This window comes from Ischnura elegans, chromosome 2, assembly GCF_921293095.1.
Source record: "Ischnura elegans chromosome 2, ioIscEleg1.1, whole genome shotgun sequence".
In the NCBI taxonomy this organism is placed as follows: Eukaryota; Metazoa; Arthropoda; class Insecta; order Odonata; family Coenagrionidae; genus Ischnura; species Ischnura elegans.
Genome location: NC_060247.1, coordinates 11,596,464 through 11,622,095, shown reverse-complemented (window position 1 = coordinate 11,622,095; position 25,632 = coordinate 11,596,464). Strand labels below are relative to the sequence as shown.

Genomic DNA, 25,632 nt, shown 5'->3' with positions numbered 1-25,632 from the left:
ACATCTTCTTGGTTTCGGGCGAACATCGTTTCGGCTACAAAGGAAATCTCACCATCCTCCTCATCGGTGCAGTTACTTCTGATTTCATTCCTCTTTCTCTTCATTCCCCTCCGGTATCCATAGACTCCCTTAAAAAGGATGTTATAAACAATTCCTGTCGGATAGAGTTGAATGAAAACGTCCTGAATTTCCAAGACGGCAAAATAAAACGTATTTAATCTCTGCGAACATTGATTTACCGAATTGCAGACTCCCTACCTTGTGGGATTCCTCTATGAACGTATTTTATTAGAGGGACAGTTTCATCATGGACATTCGGAACCGAAAGTGCTAAAGTCATCACCTGCAGAGGAATAGTCTTTCAGTATCCAGAGGGGACCCTAATTTTCTTGTTTCAAGACGTCTTTTGCAACTTTCATTCCCCGTATCTGGCGCTTCGTAAACCTTATCCCACCCTCCTGGAAGTGCTGTAACTAGTTTATCGTAAAATAGTCAAATCATCAAGTGGATGATATCTGAAAGGGATTCCCAATTTCACGCATCAATTCACCATCTGGCGCCATTTAAACCTTGTTTGTACCTTCAAGTGCTATAGGAATCGGAACTTTCATGTCAGATAGGGTTGAGTGACCACGTCAAGATCATCTCAGGCTCCTGAATCAACCATTTTATACCCTCGTCGCCCCTTCCTCGTGGAGATAGTCCGAGACTGCTGAAGAGACTTTCCTTCCTCCTTCGAGACATCTTCGACAGGGTTTTTCTCAACCTCAACAGGTCCTCTGCACACTTCTCTTGTCGCGCCCTCTCTGCTGCTATCATCTTCCTCCTCCACCTCTGCCTCCACTCTTTCCCTCTCTCCCCCTCCTCACTCCCCTACTTCCCCCCCTCACCCCCCACCCTCGCTCTGACAATACGTCCCTCCCTCCCTCCCGTAGATCCGCCTGGGTCCACGGTTATTCTCGTGATGGGACTTGAGCGCGTCGGGGCGCGCGAGCTCTTCCCTTGCGTTGGGGCGTTGTTGGTGCCGCTGAGCCCTTCTTCCTCCGCCACGCCACTTCGCCTCCTCGCCCTTCGCCCCGCCACGCCCTCCGACGATCAGCAACTGCAGCAGCGGTCCCCATCCACCGACGTCTAAATCAACCCGACGCGGCCCGGAGTGCTCTCGTGGAGTGGGGTCAACCCTCCTTCCCCAGCGTGTGCGCCCTGTCCACAAAGATCTGTTTTCTTTCGGAGAGAGAGAGAGCGCCGATAGAAGAGAAAGAAATCGTATGCCATAAGGGTTCTCGAAAGTTCGACCCGTTGTAAGGACTTCCAAGGAAGGTACTGTCTGAAGGATTCGTTTTCTCCCGGAAAGGTCATCGAAAGAAGAGAGGATATTTTGTTGGACTAGGAAGTTTGCAGAGGTCCACCCGTATAAAGGTGGTTCACCGACATTATTTAATTTGGATTTAGTTTCTGTCTGAGTGATCTGTTTTCTTTCCAATACGTAGTCGATTCTAGGAAGGGTAGTTTCGTGAATAAGGTTGACTCCGAGGACCCAACCGTAACCAGGAGGTTCACCCGAGTGTGACGTGCTGAGTGACCTTGCCTTACACCCGTGACCATCACGAATTTGTGTTGGCGGAAGAGGAAAAGATTTGTTTCTCCGCGCGCCGTTCTTGTGACCTCGAAGCCTAGGCGGCCCTGGCCTTTACCGTCGACGTTTTCAGTGACCTCCACCGCTGTGACCTCCCCCCCCCTCAACTGAGTGTCTCTGACCTTTTGTGGTGACGCCCAGGGGTGTTCGCTTTTGGGTGTGACCAGCATCACTCGATTGTGTGGACGACCTTGCGTCCACCTCCTTTGAACGACGTTGGAGCTATTTACATTGCTCGAGGCGTCAATTCTAATTCCCATGCTTTTTTCTTCAGCCTCTCAGTATCGACTGAGAAAAGATCTTCAGTCTTGCCGATAGAAAAAAGTGTAAATCTCATTTTTTTTAACTCGTGTGCTCTCTCCAGAAAAAAATATATATACCTCATTAATTATTCCTCATTTTTTTATTATTTAACTCGTACATAAGTTTTACTCGTTTTATTTTTTATTTAATCGTCAAATATCTTTATTAAAATAAGAAAAGACATAAGATAAATTAAGGTCCTCCCAAGAGTAATTTTTGCTTCGATAGCCCCACTCCTGTTGAAGAAATATTTCTCCCATAAAGGGTTCGCAAAATTTTCTCTCGCACGGCTAGCATACTTCTTCCTTGCTCTGTGTAGTTTGCGTTTGCCATACCTTTTGTCCCGCTCTGTTTCGGTGCATTCAAAATCGGTGCTTTCTCGGCATTTCCAATCGCTCGGAAACAAGGGGAAGAGGACCTTCTTTCGCATTTTTGGATTCAAACTCTTTATGGAAATTGTTTATTGTGACCGTCATCCGCGTATACATCAATCATTGTGTTGGCCACTTTGTGCAAGGCGTTTCACCACCTAATTAATTCTCTTAGGTGAAATTTGTGTTTGACCTCTGCAAAACATCTGCCAGTTTCCAGATTAAAATAAGAGTGATTATTCCTCTCGATTTTTTTTTCGCCTTTTACATCACTTTTGAGGGAACAACAGTTATCTCCTCGATACGGTCGGATACCCTTTTAAAAGTGCAGTTGGTTGTGAGGTCACTCATCCAATCTTACTCAAGTGGATAATTCAGCTGATAACTATTGGCTTTAGGGTGGGTTTGCCCTCAGGAATAAATTTACCTGTGCCATATTGCGTTTCCGATTATCTTGATTGGACTGCAACGCCCAAACTTTTATCCAGTTTTGTGATTCCACTCGTCTGGCATCTCCCTCAGCTTGACACAGCCAAGTCAGTGGTTGGGTAATTCAGTGACAACAGTTGCGTGTGCGCGTTTGTGCTCACGGGGAGTTCACAGCCGGGGGAGTGCGTGCTGAAGAGTGAGTGAGTGGGTGGGGTAGGAGGTCTGAGGTGTCTGTTGATTGGTGGACGAGGGGATTGTCGCGCGCGCGGCTAAATCGTCATGACGTCACACGTGGGTCGCAGCCCCCTGCCTCCGGGTGGGGGCCAATCGGCCGGGGGCGGAGGAGGAGGGGAGGGCGGCGGCGGCGGGACCCCCGTCTCGGCCCCCACTCCGCCTCCGACGCCGCAGTCGCCCCCGGCCCCGCAGACGCCGACGCCGGCATCGCTCATGGAGCGACTCCTCGCGGCCAAGATGGACGCGCCCTCCATGATGCTCCGCCGCACCGACTCCACCGACTCGGCCTCTTCGCTCTCGTCCATCACCAGCGACCTCTGCCGATGCGACGACTGCCTCCTGGGCATCGCGGACCTCCAGGTCGCGGACTCGCCCGCTGTCGCCGCGCCGGCCACCGCCGTGCCGCCATTCCCCGGACGCAGGAAGGTGAGTGAGTGCCCAGAGAGCGCTGTAGGAGCGGCGATGCCCGGTGACAACGGTCTATGGGTGAACCGGAGTTGGAACCCCTTATTCGTCGCCAATTGGCGGATTGGCGTAGGTTTCTAGAACTGTTTTCTGGATAGGTTTCTTCTTTGTGATTGGCTAATTTACTTAAATACGTACTGTAGGCGAAGTTTTGTTTAGTATCCTGTCGTTTCTCGTTGGTAAATGTTTGGAAAAGGTCTCATAAGTACTTGTAACGGGGCTGTTGTTTGAGAGAGGCCAATATTACTCTGCACTGTGATTTCCATGATCTTTCATAGAAGGTTTTTTTGTCTCACTGACGTTTTGCTTCGATGAAAACTGATGCTATAGCGAACACTTTACGACACCTTATTCTCTATCTCGTTATCATTCATCTTTTAATTGTTAAAGCGAGAATTCCATGTTAACATTTATTTCGCTTTTCGGCAGCGTACTGTGGTTTTAGTGGACGAAAGAAAATATTTTTGTCGTTATAGCTGTTTTATTTTTTTAAAGCTGTCGTTGAATGAAGGAGAGTTTTACTATCCTTTTCAAGTGTTGTTTACTAAGAAAACTGTTGCTAAAGTTAATCATTACGACTTTGCACGTTGCTCCCTGTCTCGTTATTGCTCATGCAATAAGTTTTAGAAAAGATATGCTTTCCCCTGTTACCTTGATAGCTTTTGTTAGCAACAGGTTGTGATTTCAGAGAAGTGTAAAAAAGAGCAGTATTTTTTTCTTTTGATGTTTTTGTGCTTTGATTAAACGGCAGAAAGAAACTTTTATTCAACTTCGAACTTATTTTTACGAAGTCAGTTACATAAATGAATATCGTACATACTTCCATTTGCTCCTCATATTGTCATTAGTTGTTAATGCATGCTTTGAAGATATAAGATTAGTGTCAGCACTATGCTTACCTGCATCGTTTCTGCTGCAATGATTATGTGAAGTGCAGTGTGATTTCCTTGGAGGGTAGACAGGTTTCATTGTTGGCTGGGCTTCAGCGATGATTCGATGAAAATTGAAAGTTGCTTACCTCGTTTATTTATTGCTTGTACTTCATCTTCGCGTACCTTACAGCGCTGATTTGGAGAGTGGAGTTTACCTTTTTAAGCGATATTCAATCAACATTTATGTATTAATTCATGGATTCACTACGCGTTTCAACTTACGCATGTCATCATTTATGTATGCCTCCATCATATATGTCCCTCCGTTCACACCTGTGTTAGTCTCTCCATCTGATATGACGTCGACCTCAGTCTTTGATGAAATCCTGCCGAGATCTACAACCGAGAGACTTTGATTTGTGAAAGTTCTCTTGTCGTAAAAAGATAATACAAAATCTGAGGACGCGACCGAAAACGCTGGTGAAAATTTTGAACTAGCTATTAAAATGTAAAACATTAAAAACCGATTCAACAGATTTAATGAGTTATTTTTTTATTGACTTATTGAGATAAAACATTAAGTTATTCAATGATTCTCCTTTATGCAGTTCTACCAATACAGTGCTTGATGTTCCAGTGCTTTCTTGAAAACGAAAAAATTGAATATTAAAAACAGAGCTGAAGTGGGAAGTGTATTTTTACCATTGTGTGGGTGGCGTTTCATTTATTCAGAATTAAGGGTGCGAAGTGGGCGTGGCATCAGTTCAATAGGTAATATTTTTCTGATCAAGGAGTGATTTTCTTAATCAAATATTCCTGTATCCGCTGTTTTGGAAAGATATGGACATTTTCTTCCCTTGTCAATTTGTTGCATACACAAATTAAAATGACAAAAAATGGTTGCGAAGTCCATCAAATTGTAACTTTGCAATTTAAATTCAGATTTTAAAAAAAAATGGAAACCTTTTCGAAAAAGTTCGGATGAATTTATCCATGAAGCAGGATGTTTTTTTTTATTGAATAATCGGATTTGAGTGAAAGGATGCAATCAAAAGCGAGTCAATTCGCTGCCCACCCTTCACTTATCGATTCCATGACGCACATTTCATATGAGGAACCACTGAAAATATTCATGCCTGCCCTCTCGATGACCATTGTAAATCATTGCTCTGCCCCGCAACACTATTTTTGTCTTCCCCAGGCTCTTTTTAAATATTTATGCATGTATAAAATATTTTTGCATCTGAACGATTACCCTGGTTTCGAATCACACTCTCTTTGAAATTTTTTGCTACTATAAATGTTGGGACAATGTGTATTAAAATTATTTATATTAATTTATTATGCGTGATCTTCCAGTTTAGATCTAACGGTATATGGTATCTATTATCTTGCAGAAATGTAAGGTCGTATAAAATATTCATCCTTTGAGGATGGTTTTATTGAATTTACGGTTGGAATTTGAGATGAAAGATTGCTCCAGAATCCATTGTATAACATATTTGGATTGAGGACTCCTGTAACGTTGATGCATAAATAACTGTGCTGATCAAGAACATAACTTATGCTGTGAAATTTGTCGATATTGTATTTGAGGTTTCAAATTATGCGCAATAAGTTTGACAGAGTAGCCATTTTGATATGAATTAATTTCATAAAATATAAACCGTTGTCTCTAATTTAATTTTTAACCGTCCATAATTTATGCAACATAAGCAAATAATGCACATCACTGTTGGAAAAGAAATACATATAAGGTTTTAACAAAACGTCGCTACTATTTTGATAATATTTTGTCTTTTTGTAATGATTATTATTATTATTATATTATATGTATATACTATTTGCTCTATTCAGGATTAGAAATGGAGTAAAAAAAGAGAATTCAAGAATCATCTGAAAACATAATTGACCTATGGAAATATGTTATCAATTGATAATTTCTTCTTGATGAAGAATACATAGTTTATTAAGAGCTATATTGTTATTTTGTATTTGATGGTCATACTTAGGTACTCTTTAGTGGAAGTTATAGCGATAGATTATGAATAAGGAGTCTTAAAATTAATTAAAGTCAAGTATACGCCACAATTTATTCCTATCATTATCCACAGTTTAATTTATGAATTTGTATACGATGGATGAACAGATTATGAGCGGTCAATAGTTGCACGCTCAGCTAATTTTCCGTATCACTAGATTCATTTTCGTCAAGCAAAAAAGGAAAACCATAAAGGTTCCCTCCCCCTTGAATGGTTCGTGATGCAAACGGAAAATACTTAGAAGGAAATTGGTGGAACGGAAATACTGTGTGGCGCTCAGCATAGTTGAACCGGAGTTGAACTCTAGTGTGTCTGCAACTCTGAGCGCCACTCTCTCTTTAAGTTTTGGATTTGCCTCTAACTGGATGCGTTAGTGGTGGGCCGAAAGATGGAAAGAGACGAATTATTCTCCTTTCATATCGTGCAAATTTAACTATTGTTTAATATAATTTATGTATCATAAAATTCATGAAAATGTTTGATGTTTTTGACAATGCTATGGTTCTTTCTATGGAAATTCATTGAGGTAAGGCCACTTTGCCATGTTCGGAAATCCTCCCCGATGCAATAATTCCAATTAGGCTCCATCCCATGCATTTCGGTTTATAGACGCTCGCCCTTGCTCGCAACGCTCTATTAGATATTATCTTCATGCACCTTCCACAAAGAAAGCGAACTCGCTTGCACCCCATTTTATCCAGTGATCGTATGCTTAATCGGTGAAATTGTAAACTACCAATACATTGTAGATCTGATTCCTGAGGATGTTTATTGTGGACCTGGGCACATATATCTTATGAATTTACATCCGTGTCATCAAGTTTTATTGGAATACATTTTTATTAATGCTCTGTATTGTCCAATTGATATATCTCGCTAAAGAGATGGCCTGCAGGTTTTTATCAATACCATATAGATGAAATCTTTCAAATCCCAATCATATTGGTGCAATAAAGAAGACGTGATCGTACCGAGCGGTTAAATTTCTGACGCGTCGTTTTCGCGAAAAAAATTTCATTTATCTCAATTTTTACTTTCGTTTTTGGATTGGTTTCCATATGTTGCTTGGCTTTGAATGACTCGCTTGATTTACCGTCTGCGTCAATCAGCCAGAATTTCTCGAAGCAGAGCCTCGAAGCGTTCGTGAACGTAGTTAACCATTTAAACCTCTATTTTAAAAATTGGAATTCCCCTTAAGCTTTGGATATCTTGGCATTAGAACTACTTCAATTTTGTGATTCTAGAAATTCAAATTCTTACTGAATGATTATTAATGGCTGTTTGGAAGATTTTGGTTATAATTGCCCAATTATATCCATCCTTAGTATCCACTTGATAATCAATATTTCATTTTGTGATTTTATTAACACTATGGCCTGTATATTTCCCTGTTTTAGGAATTGTATGATTTATAATTTTATAGTCCACCTGGAAGAGTTTTACTACTTACATAATTCAATGACAATGCAGGTACTCTCCTTTAATCCCAGTATCTTTGTACATGTATGTGTGCTCGCCTGAAATTCTTCAAGAAGCAAACTCAATTTTAGTGCGAGAACATTTGTGCAAGTATGATTTCAGCTCCTCGGATCTGATATTATGCAATTTCGTAGTCAGGGGCTCAGGGGTTGCAGGGTAGGGTCGGGTGCACTTGGGTGTTAGGAAGATGAGGAGCTCTTTCTGGCCGACCGCGAAAGATGGTTCGGACTTATTGATCGACGCAAATGGCTTGTCAGTTTGAGGGCTGTGAGTGCGTTTAATAAATAAAACGTTTTCGAGAGCCATGGCTTTGGCGGCGGAGGAGAAGAGTGCTTTTACCGAAGCGACGAAGTGCTAAAAATAAAGGCGGGGTTGCACGTTGGGGCCGTTGTAGCCACTATTCTAGATGGGCGGCTCAACAGGCAGTATGCGTTCGATTGATCGAACCGTCATCAGTGATGTAGGTTGGCTAAATTCCCTGCTGGTGCGTTATTTATAGATTGGTATTAATCCGAGCATCTTAAATACCAAAAAGCAGGATGTTTTTAATGTTTTTGAGCTAGAGCTGTAGTGCGTTCGCGAAGTTTGTGGAAAATCTGTTCGACTCTGCATAACTCACTTTGCGTTAATTGGCAGATCATGATTTTTATGTAGAACCGAGAAGTGCAGTAACTTCAGAGAGCCCAAAGTTTGGAGACACATACTTTTGTCTACTAGCGAATTACTGCTTTCACCACCTGCTTCTAGTAATTTGAAGACTTCCGTATTTGGCTGCAGCCGCTTTGGATGCATTTAAAAAAATGGTGCTTCCATATTAATTAATTTGATGCCGTTTGCATTTGAAAACATACTCATTTCTAGTATACTGGACTTAGATGGTTAAATCCTCCGGCTTATCTTTGTAGAAACACAATGTAGGAAAATAAAATTCGCATTCCACATGGGCCGTTGTTTGAGGCTTAATTTGATTGAATTATTGCGCATTAGTAAATTAAAGGTGCTGGAAATTTTCCACAACTACTTTAATTTCAGCTCGCAAACGGTTTAAATGTATTTTTTATTATCTTCATAAGATTGCATAGTGTAACCGTAGTGTAGTGAAACCGGTGACCAAAATGTATCATTTGAAAACTATTCAAGGCTGAGAATTTATATCAAGCGCTCTAGAACGATATTTTAGATTGGTTCGAAGTTATTCGGCTCAACTATGCGTATTTGGAATTTCATGGATGAAACAGTTAGTACTTGTCCTCCTTTCTCAGATGTATTTTGTCGCCACTAATGCTTCGGCGCTTTGTTTTTATCCAGATATATGATGATTACACCTATTCGTTGTCTTTTGAGATTTGCTTCCTTTTTCTACAAGGGGAGACTGAGATAATATTTGGTTTGTGAAAAATATCAATGGCAAATGTTGATATCGCAGTCAGTTGGTAAACTTTAGTCGTTCACAAAGGCTGACCGATGTCACAAATGGCACGAGTGAAGTGAATGAGGTCGTGGATGCCGTGACGTCATCTTGGAGTGAATAATTGGAGGGAAGGTGATTGAGCGACGGAAGGCTTGGAATGGGGTTTGCAGTGGATAGAATGAGGGGTGGGGGCGATCGTGACGTAATCAGCCTGCCACCGTGCTTACCATTGCCTGTGGTGGAGGAAAAAAAACATTCGCACACCATTCTGCACCCTTTAGGCCGATGCCGCGCCATCGATGTCCACACAACGTCGTCCCGTGTCCAACTATATATTTTTATTATTTTATTTAACTTTATTTATTTGAATTTTTTCGTTACATGGGTATTTTATTGCATTAATTTATATATGTGTTGATGTTCTAGATTGTTAATTTTTTGTTTAAAAAAACGTTGCTATGTGTTGTTGGTAAAAAGAAGGATATTTTTAAAATGAATGTTTAAGAGAGAATACGTGCAATAAAGAGGGGCAATGCCAAATTGAGTTTTCAAGGAAGTTTATGTTATTGGAGGGATCCCGACGTCACAGTCCTCTAGAAAAGAGTCCCTCCACCCTCACGAATAGGGTCGTGCACTCAGATACGACTTGGGGTGGGCGTGGTAGCTTCCGACCACAAGAGAATCGCTCCCGCCGGATGGGGCTTTTGTTTCACAATATATAGCTCGTTTAAAAATTTTGCTGTATTCTTAAATTAATAAGTTGGATTCTATTCACTAATTTCCGGAATCTCAAACTCAAGTATTTTCCTAAAATTTTCTCAATTTATTTTTTTTGAATAGGGTAGTTTCCTATTATTATTTCTTTTGCCAAAATCGAAAGATTATTACTCCTGAAGTAAGCATTTCACGCTCTTAGATTTTTAAATGACGATATCTATTTTTCGCGATTAAATGAAAAGTGAAAATTTTCAAGCGCGCGAAAACGCGACGGCTAAGTATGAATTCTGGGAAAATCCCGTGTGACTTCAGTCTGCTTCCCGCTGCCGCATTGTGAGGTGACCTTGGGGCGAGGCTTTGAGCGCTGATACGATGCAGGCTGCTAGCAGGTAACTGAGTGCCGTGCTAGCAGGTAGCGCATGGCTTAAATAAGGATTATTAATACCTTATCAAACGAAGGATCCTTTCCGACCATAGGCAGTTTTAATTGGTGATTATAAAGAGATGTTTCCCTGAGCTCTGTGCCTCATGCATACATTGGTTATCTCAGTCGATGTAAAACTTCTATCTACTCGTATACAAACTAGGTCCCTATGACGTCACGTGGAGTGGCATCGCATAGGCGCCAATCTGGCCTTTTTCAAATGAGGTTAAAATTGACCATTGCCATTCGTCTAAACTGGGATTTCTAAAACCAAATAATTTGTATATTTTGAATACACTGATGGTGGGCAACGAATCGCAATCAATGCCTTTCGTTTTCTTTGATGAAGGAAACTACCCTATTCTATGATCAAGCATAGAGTAAGTATATTATACTTACTCTATATATATTTATATATATTACTTACTCTATGGATCAAGTTAAGGCTGAAAATAATTTTTATGTAATGAGGAAATTTCAATACGATAGCGTAAGTTTTCATCAAGCTATACATTGTGAATAAAAATGAGAGTGATACGCCTTACGTTATGCGATTCATCGACTGCCGTTTCTTCTGCGTGCCACGAGTTGGTTTATTACATGTTGTCCAAAAATAATAGAACAGCTTGGAGAAGTCCTTGGTTGGAAATGGAGGTTAAGATCAGAGTTACGATATACTTTGGATTGTTACGGTTAAAACGTAAAATCTAAGTTAAGACCCATATCAAAAGAAATCCAGGCACCCGAGAAAAACAAACGTTTTCTGGGTTGATTGCTTCAAAGCTCTCAAAGTAGGTTCGTCTAAAAGGCGCAACATTACTATTCTGGGCACCAAATGCTTCTAAACTTTGATGTCATCTGATGATGAAACCAAAGCGTCGAAACGTTTTGTACCAAGGGAGTAAATCTCTAAAGAGACTAAGATAATATTTGATTCATGAAAGATATCAATGCCAATGTTGATAGGAACTCTTAGGAACATTATCAATCAAAGTTAAATTCCACTGGTAAATTAGCATTAATTGTAAGCTATATTTCTTTTAATATTAAGACATAACATGTGATGGCAGTTTTCTTTAAACGTATAAAGGAAAACGAGGACTCGACTCGCGAATTTTATAATCCAATGCCTCACTACGGTGACATTTTATCCTATCAATAATCGCTTTATTTTTCTTGGATATGGCTGCGTTTTTATGCTCAAGGTAGAATTTAATGCATTCCATGATTTAGAAAATAAATTCAGTTGAAAACGAGTTTGTCAAATCGAATTCGACGCCTTGGAAAAATTAGGATTGAACAAGAGTAATATTATAGTATAATTGATTGCAAAAGCTTTTATGTGGCTGAGTAAGTATTATTCAAACTTCAGTGATCATAGTATCTGATAGGTGACTTCAGTGTGGAAGTATATTTTAAAATCAGGTACTCCAAATATTGGTTTTTATATCTATCAGATTCTTTTCAATTGAATTGATTTTATTGCTATTTACTGTTTTGGATTATCATCTCTGCAAGAACTAAACACCATTATTTATTAATAGTAATCTGAATTGAATTCATTAAAATTACTTTTCATTGAGCTAGTGAATATCGAAATAGCAAGAATAAAAAATTAATCTTCTGTGAATATTTGTCGTGCATTATTTTTCATTTTTTTCATCCCCCTTTCGCTCGTGAAATCCATGCGATGGACCCAAGCGTATATCTCGGGGCTATTTTTCTGCACTCTTCCGCCCTTTTCGTACTATACGATATCGCTCGCAGTGAAAACGATATCGCTCATTAAAAGTCCCTCCTTTACTTCCCCATCCATCCACTTCTTCCTCCTTACCTGTTTTATTCAACCCCCGTGGCTACAACCAGTGGTGTGATTGTCGCCTGATTTTTTTATTTTCCGATAATATCTCTCTTTAACGGCAACGATTTTTGCATTTTTATTATTATTTTTTGACCTTGACTTGACTCTGTCGGAAGAAATGATCATGAATTTCTCGAGTTTAATAAGAAAAACATGCATGCAGAACTTGGAATGACAGATCTGGCATTCAAATTGTCAAATCGTGCCAAGCCATTGCTTCTAATCTGCGAATTTAATGATTCGCTGATGTGAAATCATTCATTGGGTGATGCAAAATTATTTGAATTTTGTGCTTCGCTACGCTTTGCCTACACTCCTGTATGCTTCATCAATTGCTGTTCATTGAAACGGAAAGTGAAATATTATTTTACGGAAACCATTTATAATTTTTTTAGCATGTTATTTAACCAATATTTTTTCAATGATGCTTTGCGATGATATACAACCGTTCATAATAGTTATTGTCTATGAATGCTATGGTGGCTTAAGAAAAAATAGTGAGATGTATATACCTTTATATCCGCTCGCGATATTCATTATGATATTGCGAGAATCTGTTTCTTGACATGTTATTGGGTTATTGTAAAAGTTAGCATCTTTTGGTATTTCAAGCGAATTTGGATTATGAGCTCTTTTGAACTTTTCCATTCCTAGGAGTTATTCTGTCCTAAGAATTCCGGTCCTGAAGTAATCAACGTCCATAGTGATATATACAGATACATATATTACAGATGCAGCCATTGATACCACATAAAAAAGTGTGATCTAATCGCGTTGGAAGACCCTTAAATACCAGTATTATCTCTTCAAAATATACAGGGTTACATCCAAGTATAATATGTCACGTAGAAATGTATTGTTCTTCAAACGCAACCAAATTAGTGGTGAAGTCTTATTGACTTTTTGGTATGCATGGTATAACGTTTGGAAATCGGTGGAATTTTAAAATTTTCAATCTTGGATCAGTGAAATCAATCGGTGAAGCGAAGAAGATACCGAATGTGGTATGATCAATGCGAAAAATGTAAAGAATTTTTAATTCTCGAAAAACCAATTGGGTAGTCTATAAATTATGACAGTGTGAGATGAAGGCGCTAAAATAGCATTGATTTGTTATCTCCAAGTTTTCAGTTGGAAAAAATGTATGGGTTAATAAGTTCAACGTGGTAATTGCGTGAGTCATTAAAAAACCACTTTTTTGTTCTAGTTTCACCTAGAAATAACTTAATTGTGTTCTCGTATTGTACGAAATTACGTTGTTCCATCGAAATTGATTGAGTTCTTTGGCCATAAAACTTGTCAGAAGGATTGAATCGCTGTTATGTTTTTATATAAAACTTTAATTCCTCATCGAATTTCCTTTACGATAAATCAGTTCTCAAGTCTTTGCCAAGCGATAACAATTGCAGTCTGGGATTTTTAACTGCTAAAGGAAAAATAATCTTTCCTTGATGGAGGCGATTGCAATCGCCGCGAATGATAAAGTTGAGATCCATGCCCTCTCGAAATAAAAATCCCTTCAAATGGAAATGATACGGATAACTCAAAATATAAACGTTGGAATTCCTTGCGGTGGAAATGAGTAATGTATTGGGAGAGGGTATTCCCTCCTGTGAGTAATGTCACGCCTGGGAATATGATATGGGGAATGAATAACCCTCCCAGCTCCCTGGTGTCGTATTTCCGTATCGATTTATGCGCGGCTCGTGGGGCTGCGGATAATTCAAGCTCTCACATAACTCTTTAAAGCCGTCCATGACCTTCAGGGATGCATGATACTGAACGCTGCTTTTAGTGTTCGTTACTAACCCTCGAATACTTATCACCACGAATTATATTCCCTCCAATGTCTGATATGTCTTACTCCTTTTTTTAATTTCGAAGGGTACTCAACTTATGAAATAGTAAAAGAAATAATTAAATCTCAATAGAAAATGGGCTTTTTCATCAAATATTTACTTGCAGTCGATTGAGATGGATGAGTTTCAGAAGTAAAGAGACCAGTACTTATTGAGCTAAGCACTTGCAGTTTCCCACGACTATAAAATTTATTACAACCAAGGTTTCATTAGGTAGTAGCATTGAAACCTGCTAAAAAAACCGTCGTTTTGGTTAAGGTTTTCCGCGGGGCAATTTTCGTTTTAGTGGTATATTTTAAGAAAGAGGAGCAATACAATCATTTCCTTACATGAAAAGTTTATTAATTTTTTTTGCATATAGCATACCTAACGGTTATATTCATTTTCTTTTCTACTCCTTGGAAATTGAAATATACCTTTCGGCCACTTAAAAAATCAAAGAAAGGGTAAAATTAAATTCTAAAAAGCTATTCGTAATGCGTCGATGTTGTTCTGTCTATTAAAAAAATAATGAAATGCACCGATCAAATATTTTGCCCGTGACGAGATAAAGAAGACGACCTTTTCGCCGTTCTCATATTTTTTTCGCGTGTTCTTCTTCACTCCTTCGACCGTAGAAGCTACACGTTTATGTTTAAATAATGTTTATTGATATATTGTTGTAGTCGAATAAACAATGAGTAAAATGATATACCTATGACACGACCCTATGAAGATTCGGCAGAATTTCATACAAATACTTAAAGTTCAGCGTTCTGCCTTTTTTGCGGCGATATTAGGTCGTAATTAATTTTATAATTGTGAAGAATTGCAAGTGTTTGTTACAATACGGAAAAAATCACGCTTGAATCTTCAGAATGTAGACCTGTAGTTATCCATCGCCCACTTCTCCAGCTATTTGATTCACTTTGACAAATAGACGCTTTTAATCATACAGTATAATCTTCGCAACACTGCCCTGCAAAAATGCGACTCTTCCAATAATCCGGCGTTCCGTGCTCACCATTACTTATCGGCTAAAATAATTTCATCATTCTTAAATAAAAGATTTTTCTATGAAAAGTTAGCATTTTGCCGACATTTGGTATGTAGGTGAGCATTCTTATCATATCTGGATGCAGTTGTGATATTAGGATCCGCTGAATTGGGAAAGGAAAACGATGTAATGCAAGGAAATAAAGTTGGGAGGCGCGCGACGAAAACGTTCAATGCTGGAGTAATAGCCTGCCTGAAAGTCGACATTTAATCCCAAAGTAGTAGTGTGCAAATTCATTTATCGATTTGTATTTCTTTCCTTTACAATTTACAGTTATCCGGCATTTTCGATGATTCGGGTACGTCAGTGTTGCCTAATTTTCAGAGTACTTAGATTGAAATGTATTTTGATGACGTCACGAACTTACGTCCAGCGTGTCACCGCGCCCCCTCACCTCGTCCGTCTCATGCTTCGGTCGTTGCCTGGCTCGCGTTTCTCTTCGCACTTTCACTAGCCAATTCTTTCTCATACTGTTCCTGATAGAGTGGACGAATGAAAACTCTAATGACGTCACCAACTCATGGAAAGTGGGTGGAAACTTCTTTCGCGTTTTCCTGTTTGAAACTTACAACGAGACGGCTGAATGGGGAAGATGCTTTTCTTTGTATCTTCCATTTCATCAGCCATCTTCGGAATCCTCTGAACAAATTGCGATTTCGTGTTGGAGTAAATTAACCAATTGCCATTTCATTCATCTAATTCTTTTTCAGTTAGCTTCAGAAAACAATAACCTTCGAACCTTTCCCCCACCCGCAGCATTGCCTTCATCATGAAATTTGATAGCGTGCCAATCCGGAGTACTAGTTTATTCTACTTTGCGTATATTAAACCTTTATTTATCATTTATATTTCATTTGTAATTATAGAAATTACTGTGACATAATTCTACCGACATATTAGCATTTTTGCTGCAGTAAAAATAATGATTTTTCTATAGAGATTCACGCTTTTGTATTTTTCAAACTGTCTTAAAATTTGTTGTCACCGTACATATGTGTTGATGACGGAGCTTGTGTCAAAAATCACCCCTGTGGGCGGTACTGCTTTAATATTTAACAAGTTTGCATTTGTGGCCCTTAAATAATATATGAGACTTAATTGGATGATGGAGATCATCACGCATGTAATTGGACGTGGCAGGTGAAACATCTGCGATGTATTTACCTTTTGTTTATTTTATGATAACGACTCATATGGATGGATAACGCGATACCCCATCCACATCGCCATAAAGATATCAGGGCATGAAATTTGTGGCGTGAAATTGAACGGTGTTATCACCTGTTATCATTGTTTCCGTTCCTCTCAGCGGCGAGCGGGTTTTTAATCTCTCTGGGGATCACCCTTGCCTCCACGGACTTCGGAGGGGTTTGCATTCGTGGTTTGAGGGCCTCTGAGGGTGTCTGTGGCACCTGGGTGCGTGACCTTGAGTTGCTGCCTGCCCAGGGGAGGAGATTGAGAGACAAGGGCCCGTAAATCGATTCTGCCACCCCCGCCCGGACCTCATCTGCGCGCCCATCTCCTTAGAGGGGATCTCCTCTCCCTTGAGAAGTTCACTCATCCCTCTCCCCGGGCGTCTCTCATTGGACGCCCTCCCAATGAGGTGTTATTCGCACTTGGAGGGTGCCGTCCATGGCGTCAAAATGGAAATGCCTCAGTTTATGCCAAAAGACCCTCGGAACAGTGGCGTAACTAGCAATGTGCTTTGGGGGGGATGATCGGGCTTTGGGGGGTTTAGTGGGGGCTAGTCCCCCAGGAAACAGGGAGATCAGGAAAAATTTTGAAAAATAACATGCCTGAATATGCATTTTGCATCATTTTGGCGTATAAAATTCAAATTTAAGCGGACGCAGTTATTATATATAAAATCCAGACAAGATTTTTAAATATTTTTTTGACTTCTCTGAGGCTGTGGGGGGGATAAGTCCCCTCATCCCCCCCTTAGTTACGCCACTGCCTCTGAAACTGATCCAACGAAAGAATCGACGGTTTATTATTCTCATTACAGAATAATCTTCCGATTGCGTCCCATATATTTAATTATGGTTTCGCTGATTGTGGGCTCCGTCATCCCAATGGGTTTTTCTGTGAAAAATCTATCTTGCATGTCCTAATTTTCTGGTTGAAACATTTTTATCTTTGTTTTACGGCGACAGTGGCCATACCTATAATTCGGTCCAGTGGAACCGTTTTCCACACTTAAATACGCAAGCTCAAAGGGGTTCTCTAATATGTCATTACTTTTTTGCTCGTGGTTTTATTGGGCATTTTGTGGTGTATTAAACCCATTGATTTAGACACCGTGGTGAGTTCAACTGTCCGGCGGTAGGGTAAGGATACAACTCACTCCGAGCTAAACAATTGAAGCTTGAGAATCCGCGTAGGTGGCGTGCCGATCGAGTCTCATTTATTGAAAAACATCATTATTCCAAGTACAAGCATAACGCATTTATTGTGAGGGAATTTGCCTCGTCCATCTTCAAGGCTAACTGATGTTTGCCTCATTTAAGAACGGCGTTTGTCTGGGTAAGTGCTTTTTGAGTGAATATGAATACACCTACAATAATGGGCTATCCATGTACACTGATTACGAAAATGGTAATAATGAACTGCAGAGATAAAAGGAAATTGAGGTACTGATTATTGTAATATGCCGTCTCAATAGATATTAGCTTCTATTATGAAACATTAATCTCATTACATCCCATCATTCCTCTCTTTTTGATCGTGACATCTTTTCTATATACATCTCGACAGTAGCAACTACTCTGGCCATTATAATGATTCGATCCTCACTGCCTGTAAATCGTCACTGCAATTTTTTTAAAATTTGTGGTTGCATTACTCACTTGGGCGTCTTCAAGTTAAGGAATCTCCACTCCCGGAGTTGGCAAAAGAGGCATTGCCCAGCCTCCGGGGCTGGGTGCTTTCCTTCCTCTCCCATCGGTCTGCGACTGAAAGAAAGCGCCTGTCGCGTTTCTTCTGTTTTCTCCTCTCGCATCGGAGAGAGGCTGTGCCACGCCCACCTCCGCGCCTTTTGTCTTCGCCTCCGAAACAATGGGATCCCTCTCAAAGGAGCCTCGGGGGAGGGAGGGGGAGGGGAGGTTCTTCAGGTTTTTTGCCGCGTCATCGCTTCCGAAAGTAAATGAGCAGCTTCTTTGCGGAAATGCCAGGAGGTTTTTTTCTTCCATAAGTTGATGGCAATATTTTTTGTTTTGTGTAAACCAGACTCCATTTCAAGTGAATAGGAAGCCGTGGTGCGAGGAAGCTCAGTGGAATTAATAATTAAATTATTCACCGGGCAAAGGGTTTCATAAAGGCCGTTTTACACGGGGCACGGAATTGCGCAGGTTAGAGCTGCATTAATTTCTAAAATGGCGTGGAATTGCGCGAATGCCTGAACGGTCAATTTTAACCTCACTTGAAAAAGGCCAGATTGGCGCCCATGCGATGCCACTCCACGTGACATGACAGGGACCTAGTTTATTATACTAGTAGATAGGAGTTTTACATCGTCTGAGAATGCATGCATGAGGCACAGAGCTCAGGGAAACATCTCTTAACAATCACCTATTAAAACTGCCATAAGTCGGAAAGTTTCCTTCGTTTTATAAGGTATTAATAATCCTTATTTAAGCCAAGATCTATCTGCTAGCAGGGTACCTACTCTGCTACCTGGTAGCAGCCTGCATCGCAGCAGCGCACATACCCTCGCCCCAAGGTAACCTCACACGGTGACAGCAGGAACCAGAATGACGTCACATGGGGTATTCCCAGCATTCATAGTTAGCCGTCGCGTTTTTGAAATTTTTCACTTTTCATTTAATCGCGAAAATTATATACCGTCATTTAAAATCTAAAAGCGTGAAATGCGTGCTCCAGGAGTAATAATCTTTCGATTTAGGCAATAAAAAAATAAATAGGAAAGCACCCTATTGGCCTCTTAGGCCTCCATACAACAAGTCAACCAAACTCCCATTCTCTACCCCTCGCAACGCATTCTGTTGACACGTATCCATGGAAACCGGCACGACGCGACGTATCTTATCCGGGGCTGTTCTCCCTCCACCTGTTGCGCCGCTGGCTGGCTCTTGTGGACTCAGGCGCACTCCATCGCCACCTGTAGGCTTCCCAGCGCTCCCTGCGAACTCACTCCACCTCCCACGCCGCTGCAAACTGCTACGCTGGCGTCCTTTCAATCATCTTTCCGCCCATCAAAGGCCTCTCACCCCACGCACCAATCTAATCCGCGCTCTCTTCCGTCCGCTCCTCGAGAGCCCTCGTATGAGACCAAACTGTGACCGCTCTTCGTTTTAAAGGCCTCAAAAATGACCGCGCACCCAATTCCCCCCCCCCCCGATCCCATGATTCACTCCTTTCATTTTCATCCTCGTAATAGGGCGGTTTCCGATTATTTTTTTATTGCCAAAGTCGAAAGATTATTATTACTCCTGGAGTACGAACTTCACACTTTTAGCTTTTGAATGACGACATCTATATTTTTGCGATTAAATGAAAAGTGAAAAATTTCAAGCGCGCGAAAACGCGACGGCTAAGTATGAATGCTGGGAAAAGCCCGCGTGACGTCACCCTGGTTCCCGCTGCCGGATGTGAGGTGACCTCTGGGCGAGGATATTGAGGGCCGCTGCGATGCAGGCTGCTAGCAGGTAGCAGAGTACCCTGCTAGTAGGTAGCGCTTGGCTTAAATAAGGATTATTATTACCTTATCAAACGAAGGAACCTTTCCGGCCATAGGCATATAATCGGTGATTATTAAGAGATGTTTCCCTGAGCTCTGTGCCTCATGCATGCATTGGCAATCTCAGACGATGTACAACTCCTATTTACTCGTATGGAAACTAGGTCCCTGTGACGCCACGTGGAGTGGCATCGCATGGGCGCCAATCTGGCCTTTTCCAAATGAGGTTAAAATTGACTATTGACCATCGCCTGAACTGGGATTTCTAAAACCAAATAATTTGTATATTTTGAATACACTAATGGTGGGTAACGAATCGCAATCAATGCCTTTCGTTTTCTTTGATGAAGGAATTACCCTATTCTCGTTATCTCTACACAAACAATGTGTTATGAAAAATGGCTCTTTGTATACTATCATAGTGAGAATTTCGATGATCTCCAACGCTTCAACAGCTTGTTCTGTAGTATCATTGTCTGGCGGTTAAATCCGCTCTCCCTTTTATGGATCTTCAATAATAGACGTGCTCCAACTCACCCATGATCCGATGGAACAATAGGGGGGGTGAGAAGCCTAGGGTTACTAGTGATTTTTATAAACAGAGTTAGGTACAGAATTGATGTAAAAAATATGCAAAAAACTTGGTGGCCTAGGGATGCGATTGAGTCTCTCTTCCGTGCTGACATCGAGCGAAAAATCAAATCCATTACTGAATGTCTCGTTTCTCTCGATATTTTTCTTTACCCAATTTCAGTCACTAACTATGTTTAGAAAAAAAATCGCGTGTACCCCTCGGCCCCTCAGCCCCTCAATTCTTTTTTTTAATCTTCTTTGCTATGTTTAATTTCTTCTAAAAACGGTTTTTAACGCGGCACTCTGCTCTCTATCCGGATGACTAGCTTTATTGCGTGCATGTCAACAATTTGCTTCGCTGTCACTCCGCTGTCCCTTTGTTTTGAGCAGCCTCAATGGGGGCGATCCAATCGCCTCTCCCTCGATCCGCTGATTCATTTCTTTGCAGTTGTCAATGTTTCCTCTTGCGTTATCCAAGCGACGTTCGTGTGGGTACTTATCACGATTCTCTTAGTGAAATTACTATCTAAACAATAGGTTCATTATTTTAGACCCAACCTAGATCATATTGATTTGATTCAGCTTGAAAATGACAATTATTGTCGATAATAAAGCTGTTGTAAAAACTAATTGTGAATGAATGCACCAAAAACAAGTTTTTTCTAATTCATTGAGTATTTCGATTGCAGGCGCTTCAACAAATCATCTCGCTATATCCTTTTTGGTGGCGTTTTAAATTATAATCTTAAACAGGATGCCGATCCGCGATGCTGGTTTTATTTTAACTATACATGTGAGATCTACACTAATGGTTACAGATAAGCATGAATATCTCAACCAATTGGGAGACGCTAACTCTACTCGCCTAAGATAATTTGAATCGGCCAATCGGCAATGTAGGCACTTACACAACGGTTTATAGATTGCAGAGTAAGCCTTTATAACGTTGGTAATGGCCATCCGGACAAAGTATGGAGAATCATTTCTTGGATCAATTCCCCGGAGAGCTCAAAATTATTCACTGCAATGCAACGAGAAAAAAATAAAATTCAATAACAGGATAGCCACTTTATATATACAAAACTGGAATACTCCGAAACCAGGATAAGTCGAAACAGCTTCAACTGTGATGGAAAGTGTGTGCATGAAGCAGTATGGTTCTATGTAATTACAGGGGGAAATGTAGCCAATCTCCCATCTCATTATGCAGAGTGAATCCTTATTTTTATAGGATTTTATAATTCAAAATTAATTTTATCTTTTAAAAGAAGCTTATCAAATCAGTCAGCTACCTCAAAATGCTCATTGCGTAGGTGAACTCAGATGCTATTGCATGGGTAAATCTAAAAAAACAAATCTTCAATCTCTACAACTTGTCTTCTATATTTCGACTGGCCATTGTTTTATTCTCTAAAAATATTTATGTTGTCAGGAAAAAGAATACATCTTCTTTAGGTTAATTTTAGCAGGATCTAAAGTGACCACGCACCATATCCCTCCTCATCCTAATTTGCGATGTCTTATTTTCAAGCATTCTTTAAGAATAACGTAGCCATTGTAATTTGGAGAGCTCGAACTCGCAGTAGGCTAGAATTACCATTCATTAATAGAGAATGCTGAAATTCTAAGTTTTTTGTATTCTGCAGCTCCGCCATTTCTCCTTTAGCACACTAACTGATTTCTGTTGTTCGCGGATATTCACCATTCTCTGCTTACTTGAGCTTGGCAATGCTCAGCGTTTGTGAAACTATGTGGAATGTCTTCATATATATATCTACATTCTACCCCGCAAGCCGCATCAATAGGCGTGTGGCAGGGCATGTTCGGACACTTCTGACTGTTCTGAAACTCCAACCTTCTCCTCTGCCTACCATTTCTTCAAGTCTTCTATTTGTTCGAAGTGGAAAACGAATTCCCTTACCTATCCATTCGACAAAGTACCTATCTTAATTTATCGTTTCTGTCGGACCTGGAGATGGTGGGGCTCTAATATGGTTTACTCCGTGTCGTTCTGAAAGATTTCCATGCTCAATTGCTTTAGCAATCCAAGCCCTGCACGTAGCCGCCGAGTCTCTAGGAGCTCCCAGCGTAATTATTTTAGCATATTTTTATGCATACGTATTTTATTTATACTATATATTAGTGATGTATGAGGTACTACATGTGTAATTGTGATTAACAATTGACAGTTATGTATTTGGTGATTAAATGCCTATTCTTGCTGTGCTTAAATATCTTGACTTACGAATAAATCTGAATCTTAGGCCAAGCCGATGCGTCATCTCCCATCCTCTCCTACGGGCCTTGCCTCCGACACCCAGATGCCTCCGATATTGATTATCTAGTTTCGCTGTCCGGTCCGAGGGAAAGATTAAACCCTCAGCCCCCTCATCGACACCTCTAGTCTTGCACGCCTTCGCTGAGGCTGATGTTCGTCTACCAGCCGCCCGAAGATTCAGAGCCTAGCTCTTAAAGTATAGTAACCTGAGGTAAATTGTGTAAATAATATAAAAAAAAGTAAAAGAGAAGAAAGACCGAAGACTGGACACGCTTGCTAAATTGGAAATTGTGCAAGAAGGCTGTGATGAGCGAACAAACATTCATGGGTCACTCCCCACTCCTTAGCATACCATTCCCCAAGTGCACTACCCAACGACTCGTGTCCTCATCTTTTTACTCTACCTTATACGCCCACTCATCCGAACTACAAATTTACAGCTCCTGATTTCCACTATTTCACTTTTACTACGGAAACACCCGAATAAGTCGCAGTAAAACTACCAAGTTATTGGGCGTCACACTGGACGAAAAGATCACATGGAGCGCCAATACGACAGCAGGCAAAAAGCAAAAGATAGGCAAAAAGTGCGTCTGCAGCCATTTTTCCCCCATTAAAAAGTACCCACCTGGGACTACACACAAAAAATATTCTATACACGGCCATAATACGGCCGCTCCTCACGTATGGTTACCCTGCCTGGGGATCAATAGCAAACACTCACTTACACAAACTCACAGTCTCACAAAATAAAACACTAAGGACAATCACGGGCGCCCCCTTGTTCGTCCTCAACACGTACATTCACGAAAACCTAAAAATAAAATCAATGACAAAATGCCTTAACGATATTGGAATATCATTCCAATATTCACTCAACAAAACCCAAAACACTCTATTGACACCGCTTTGGAGCTACACAGACAACCCACACACGTAAAATGCTCAAGATCAAAAACCGCAGTTACACGCCCAAAACAGTAAAACAAAAATATAGTCACATAAAACAATAACGCCACACATAAAATAAACAGCCAAAACGTCGATTACCAGCAGCGGCTGAACATCGAAAACATAACTGACAGCAGTTACCATATTATTTCACATTGTACCTGAGAAAGACCTCACGGTCGAGACCCGTCGCGACGCGTCGTACGTTTTTGAATAAATTTGTGGAATAATTTCCATCTCTCTATTTTAATTAACCTACCTCTTCATATTGTAGATCACGCCTAATCTGACTTAACATAACATTTTTATTGTATTGTCGTTTTAAACACGATATAACGTCGATTTCTGAATTTCTATAAAGCTATATATATCTGTCAAGCTTTATAGAAATTCAGAAATCGACGTATTATAGCTTTATAGAAATATGAAACAAGAACAAGAAATAATATGAAATGTGATCGCAAACAACGAGAAATATGATCACAAAGAGTTCGCTAGTTTAAATATTATAGCGTACCGCAGATTTATACGGTGATCTTAGGGTTATACTCCGATTGAAAATAAAGTAAAATTAAATACGTCATAACCATCAACGAAACATGTTGCTACGTTTTCCTTACCACTCCAAAATATTCCAAATGCCGAAAATGCTCTATCTAGCACGGCACTCTTGCACGAAATAGGACGTAAGAAACAGGTATCAATGTTCATGAAGTACAAAATAATCCTCATAGAGCTCTATTTTATTGTTCATAAAAGTTCTTTGTTTAAAAAACACAGTTTATATAGGGTTAAATGGTGTGAATGTGAAGTTTTTTCTGGGAAATTTGCAAACAAACAACGGAAATGGCATTATTTTCCATCCATTCGGCACACTATCCAGAATATTGCAATGGTGCACTACCTTCTAATATCAATTAATACTTAAACAGTTTAAAAAATGGAACATTTGATGAAAATAACGTCGGCATCACACAAGAAAGTGAAGCGAGTCACGGCTTTCCATCGCCGGGCGCGCAGCCGAGTTCTGACGATAAGCTTTAAAAAAAAAATTGCGTAACTTTCCGTGTCAGAGTTTTTTAAAATTTTTCTTCAGATTTATCTTCAAACTACTTCATTTAATCATTTTTGCGTAAGTTCAATTAAAATCATTTATGAGTTTCTTATTCTAAGTTGAAATAAATGAAAAAATATCACATTAATAGATAATACAATGTTTTACCCCATTGAAATATTCTAACAGCGTTCTCAGAAACTAGTATATTACTATTTTTCCTCTTCTATTCTTGACCTTGTTCAATTAACTTTTTATGATGTTTCTTGGAGTTTAGGTCAATTGAAACCAAGTCATATGTAATGATGTAACATCAATAAATATGTACAAAGTTAAGAGCCCTGAGAATGATTTTACAGAAATCGAAACGTTGGCTATAACTTGGTTTCAATTGACCTAAACTCCAAGAAACATCATAAAAAGTTCTCAGAAACTTAATCTCTAAGATTTTCCTAGGAAACTGAGAAATATCGTTTCTTAGAAGATTTTCTCTTTTTTTCAAGCCTTATTCTAGGCAGCGACGTCTTTACATTGCACTTGAAATCCATTTCATTGATTGCCAACCATTTCTGAATACTCTACCAAAGTTTCATGATCTTTACTCGAAAAACTACATTTACTTATTTTGCCCACTTTTTTTTCCTTTAGCTCACTGCACGTTGGTGTTCACCTATTTCCATTAAAAGATGCTACTCGCCATGAAAGTTCTATCCGACGGTTTAAGTGTCCTACTGAAAGCGCTTTCTACATAGCCGTCTGCTAACGTTTCGTTCATCAGTAAAGCAAAGCTATCTGAATGAAGTCAACGCATGTTTTTGTTTTCAAATTCCTTTTAGCATGCAATTAACTTCTTCAGTAAATGAGTTAAATGCAATTTAATTAAAAACATTGCTTTTTCTTATATTTGCAGGTGAGTTCCTTGAGTGTCTTTCCGCAGT

The 25,632-nt window shown here is 40.0% G+C and overlaps 1 protein-coding gene across 1 annotated transcript in view; it reads left to right on the top strand.

The window, feature by feature from the left end:
- The first annotated feature begins 2,133 nt into the window (after positions 1-2,133).
- LOC124153381 (inositol-trisphosphate 3-kinase B) overlaps positions 2,134-25,632 on the top strand; it is a 590,159-nt gene continuing 566,660 nt past the window's right edge. Inside the window, exon 1 of the mRNA XM_046526498.1 lies at positions 2,134-3,399. Coding sequence (XP_046382454.1) covers positions 3,019-3,399 — 381 coding nt within the window. The 5' untranslated portion in view covers positions 2,134-3,018. The remainder of the gene's footprint in view (positions 3,400-25,632) is intronic.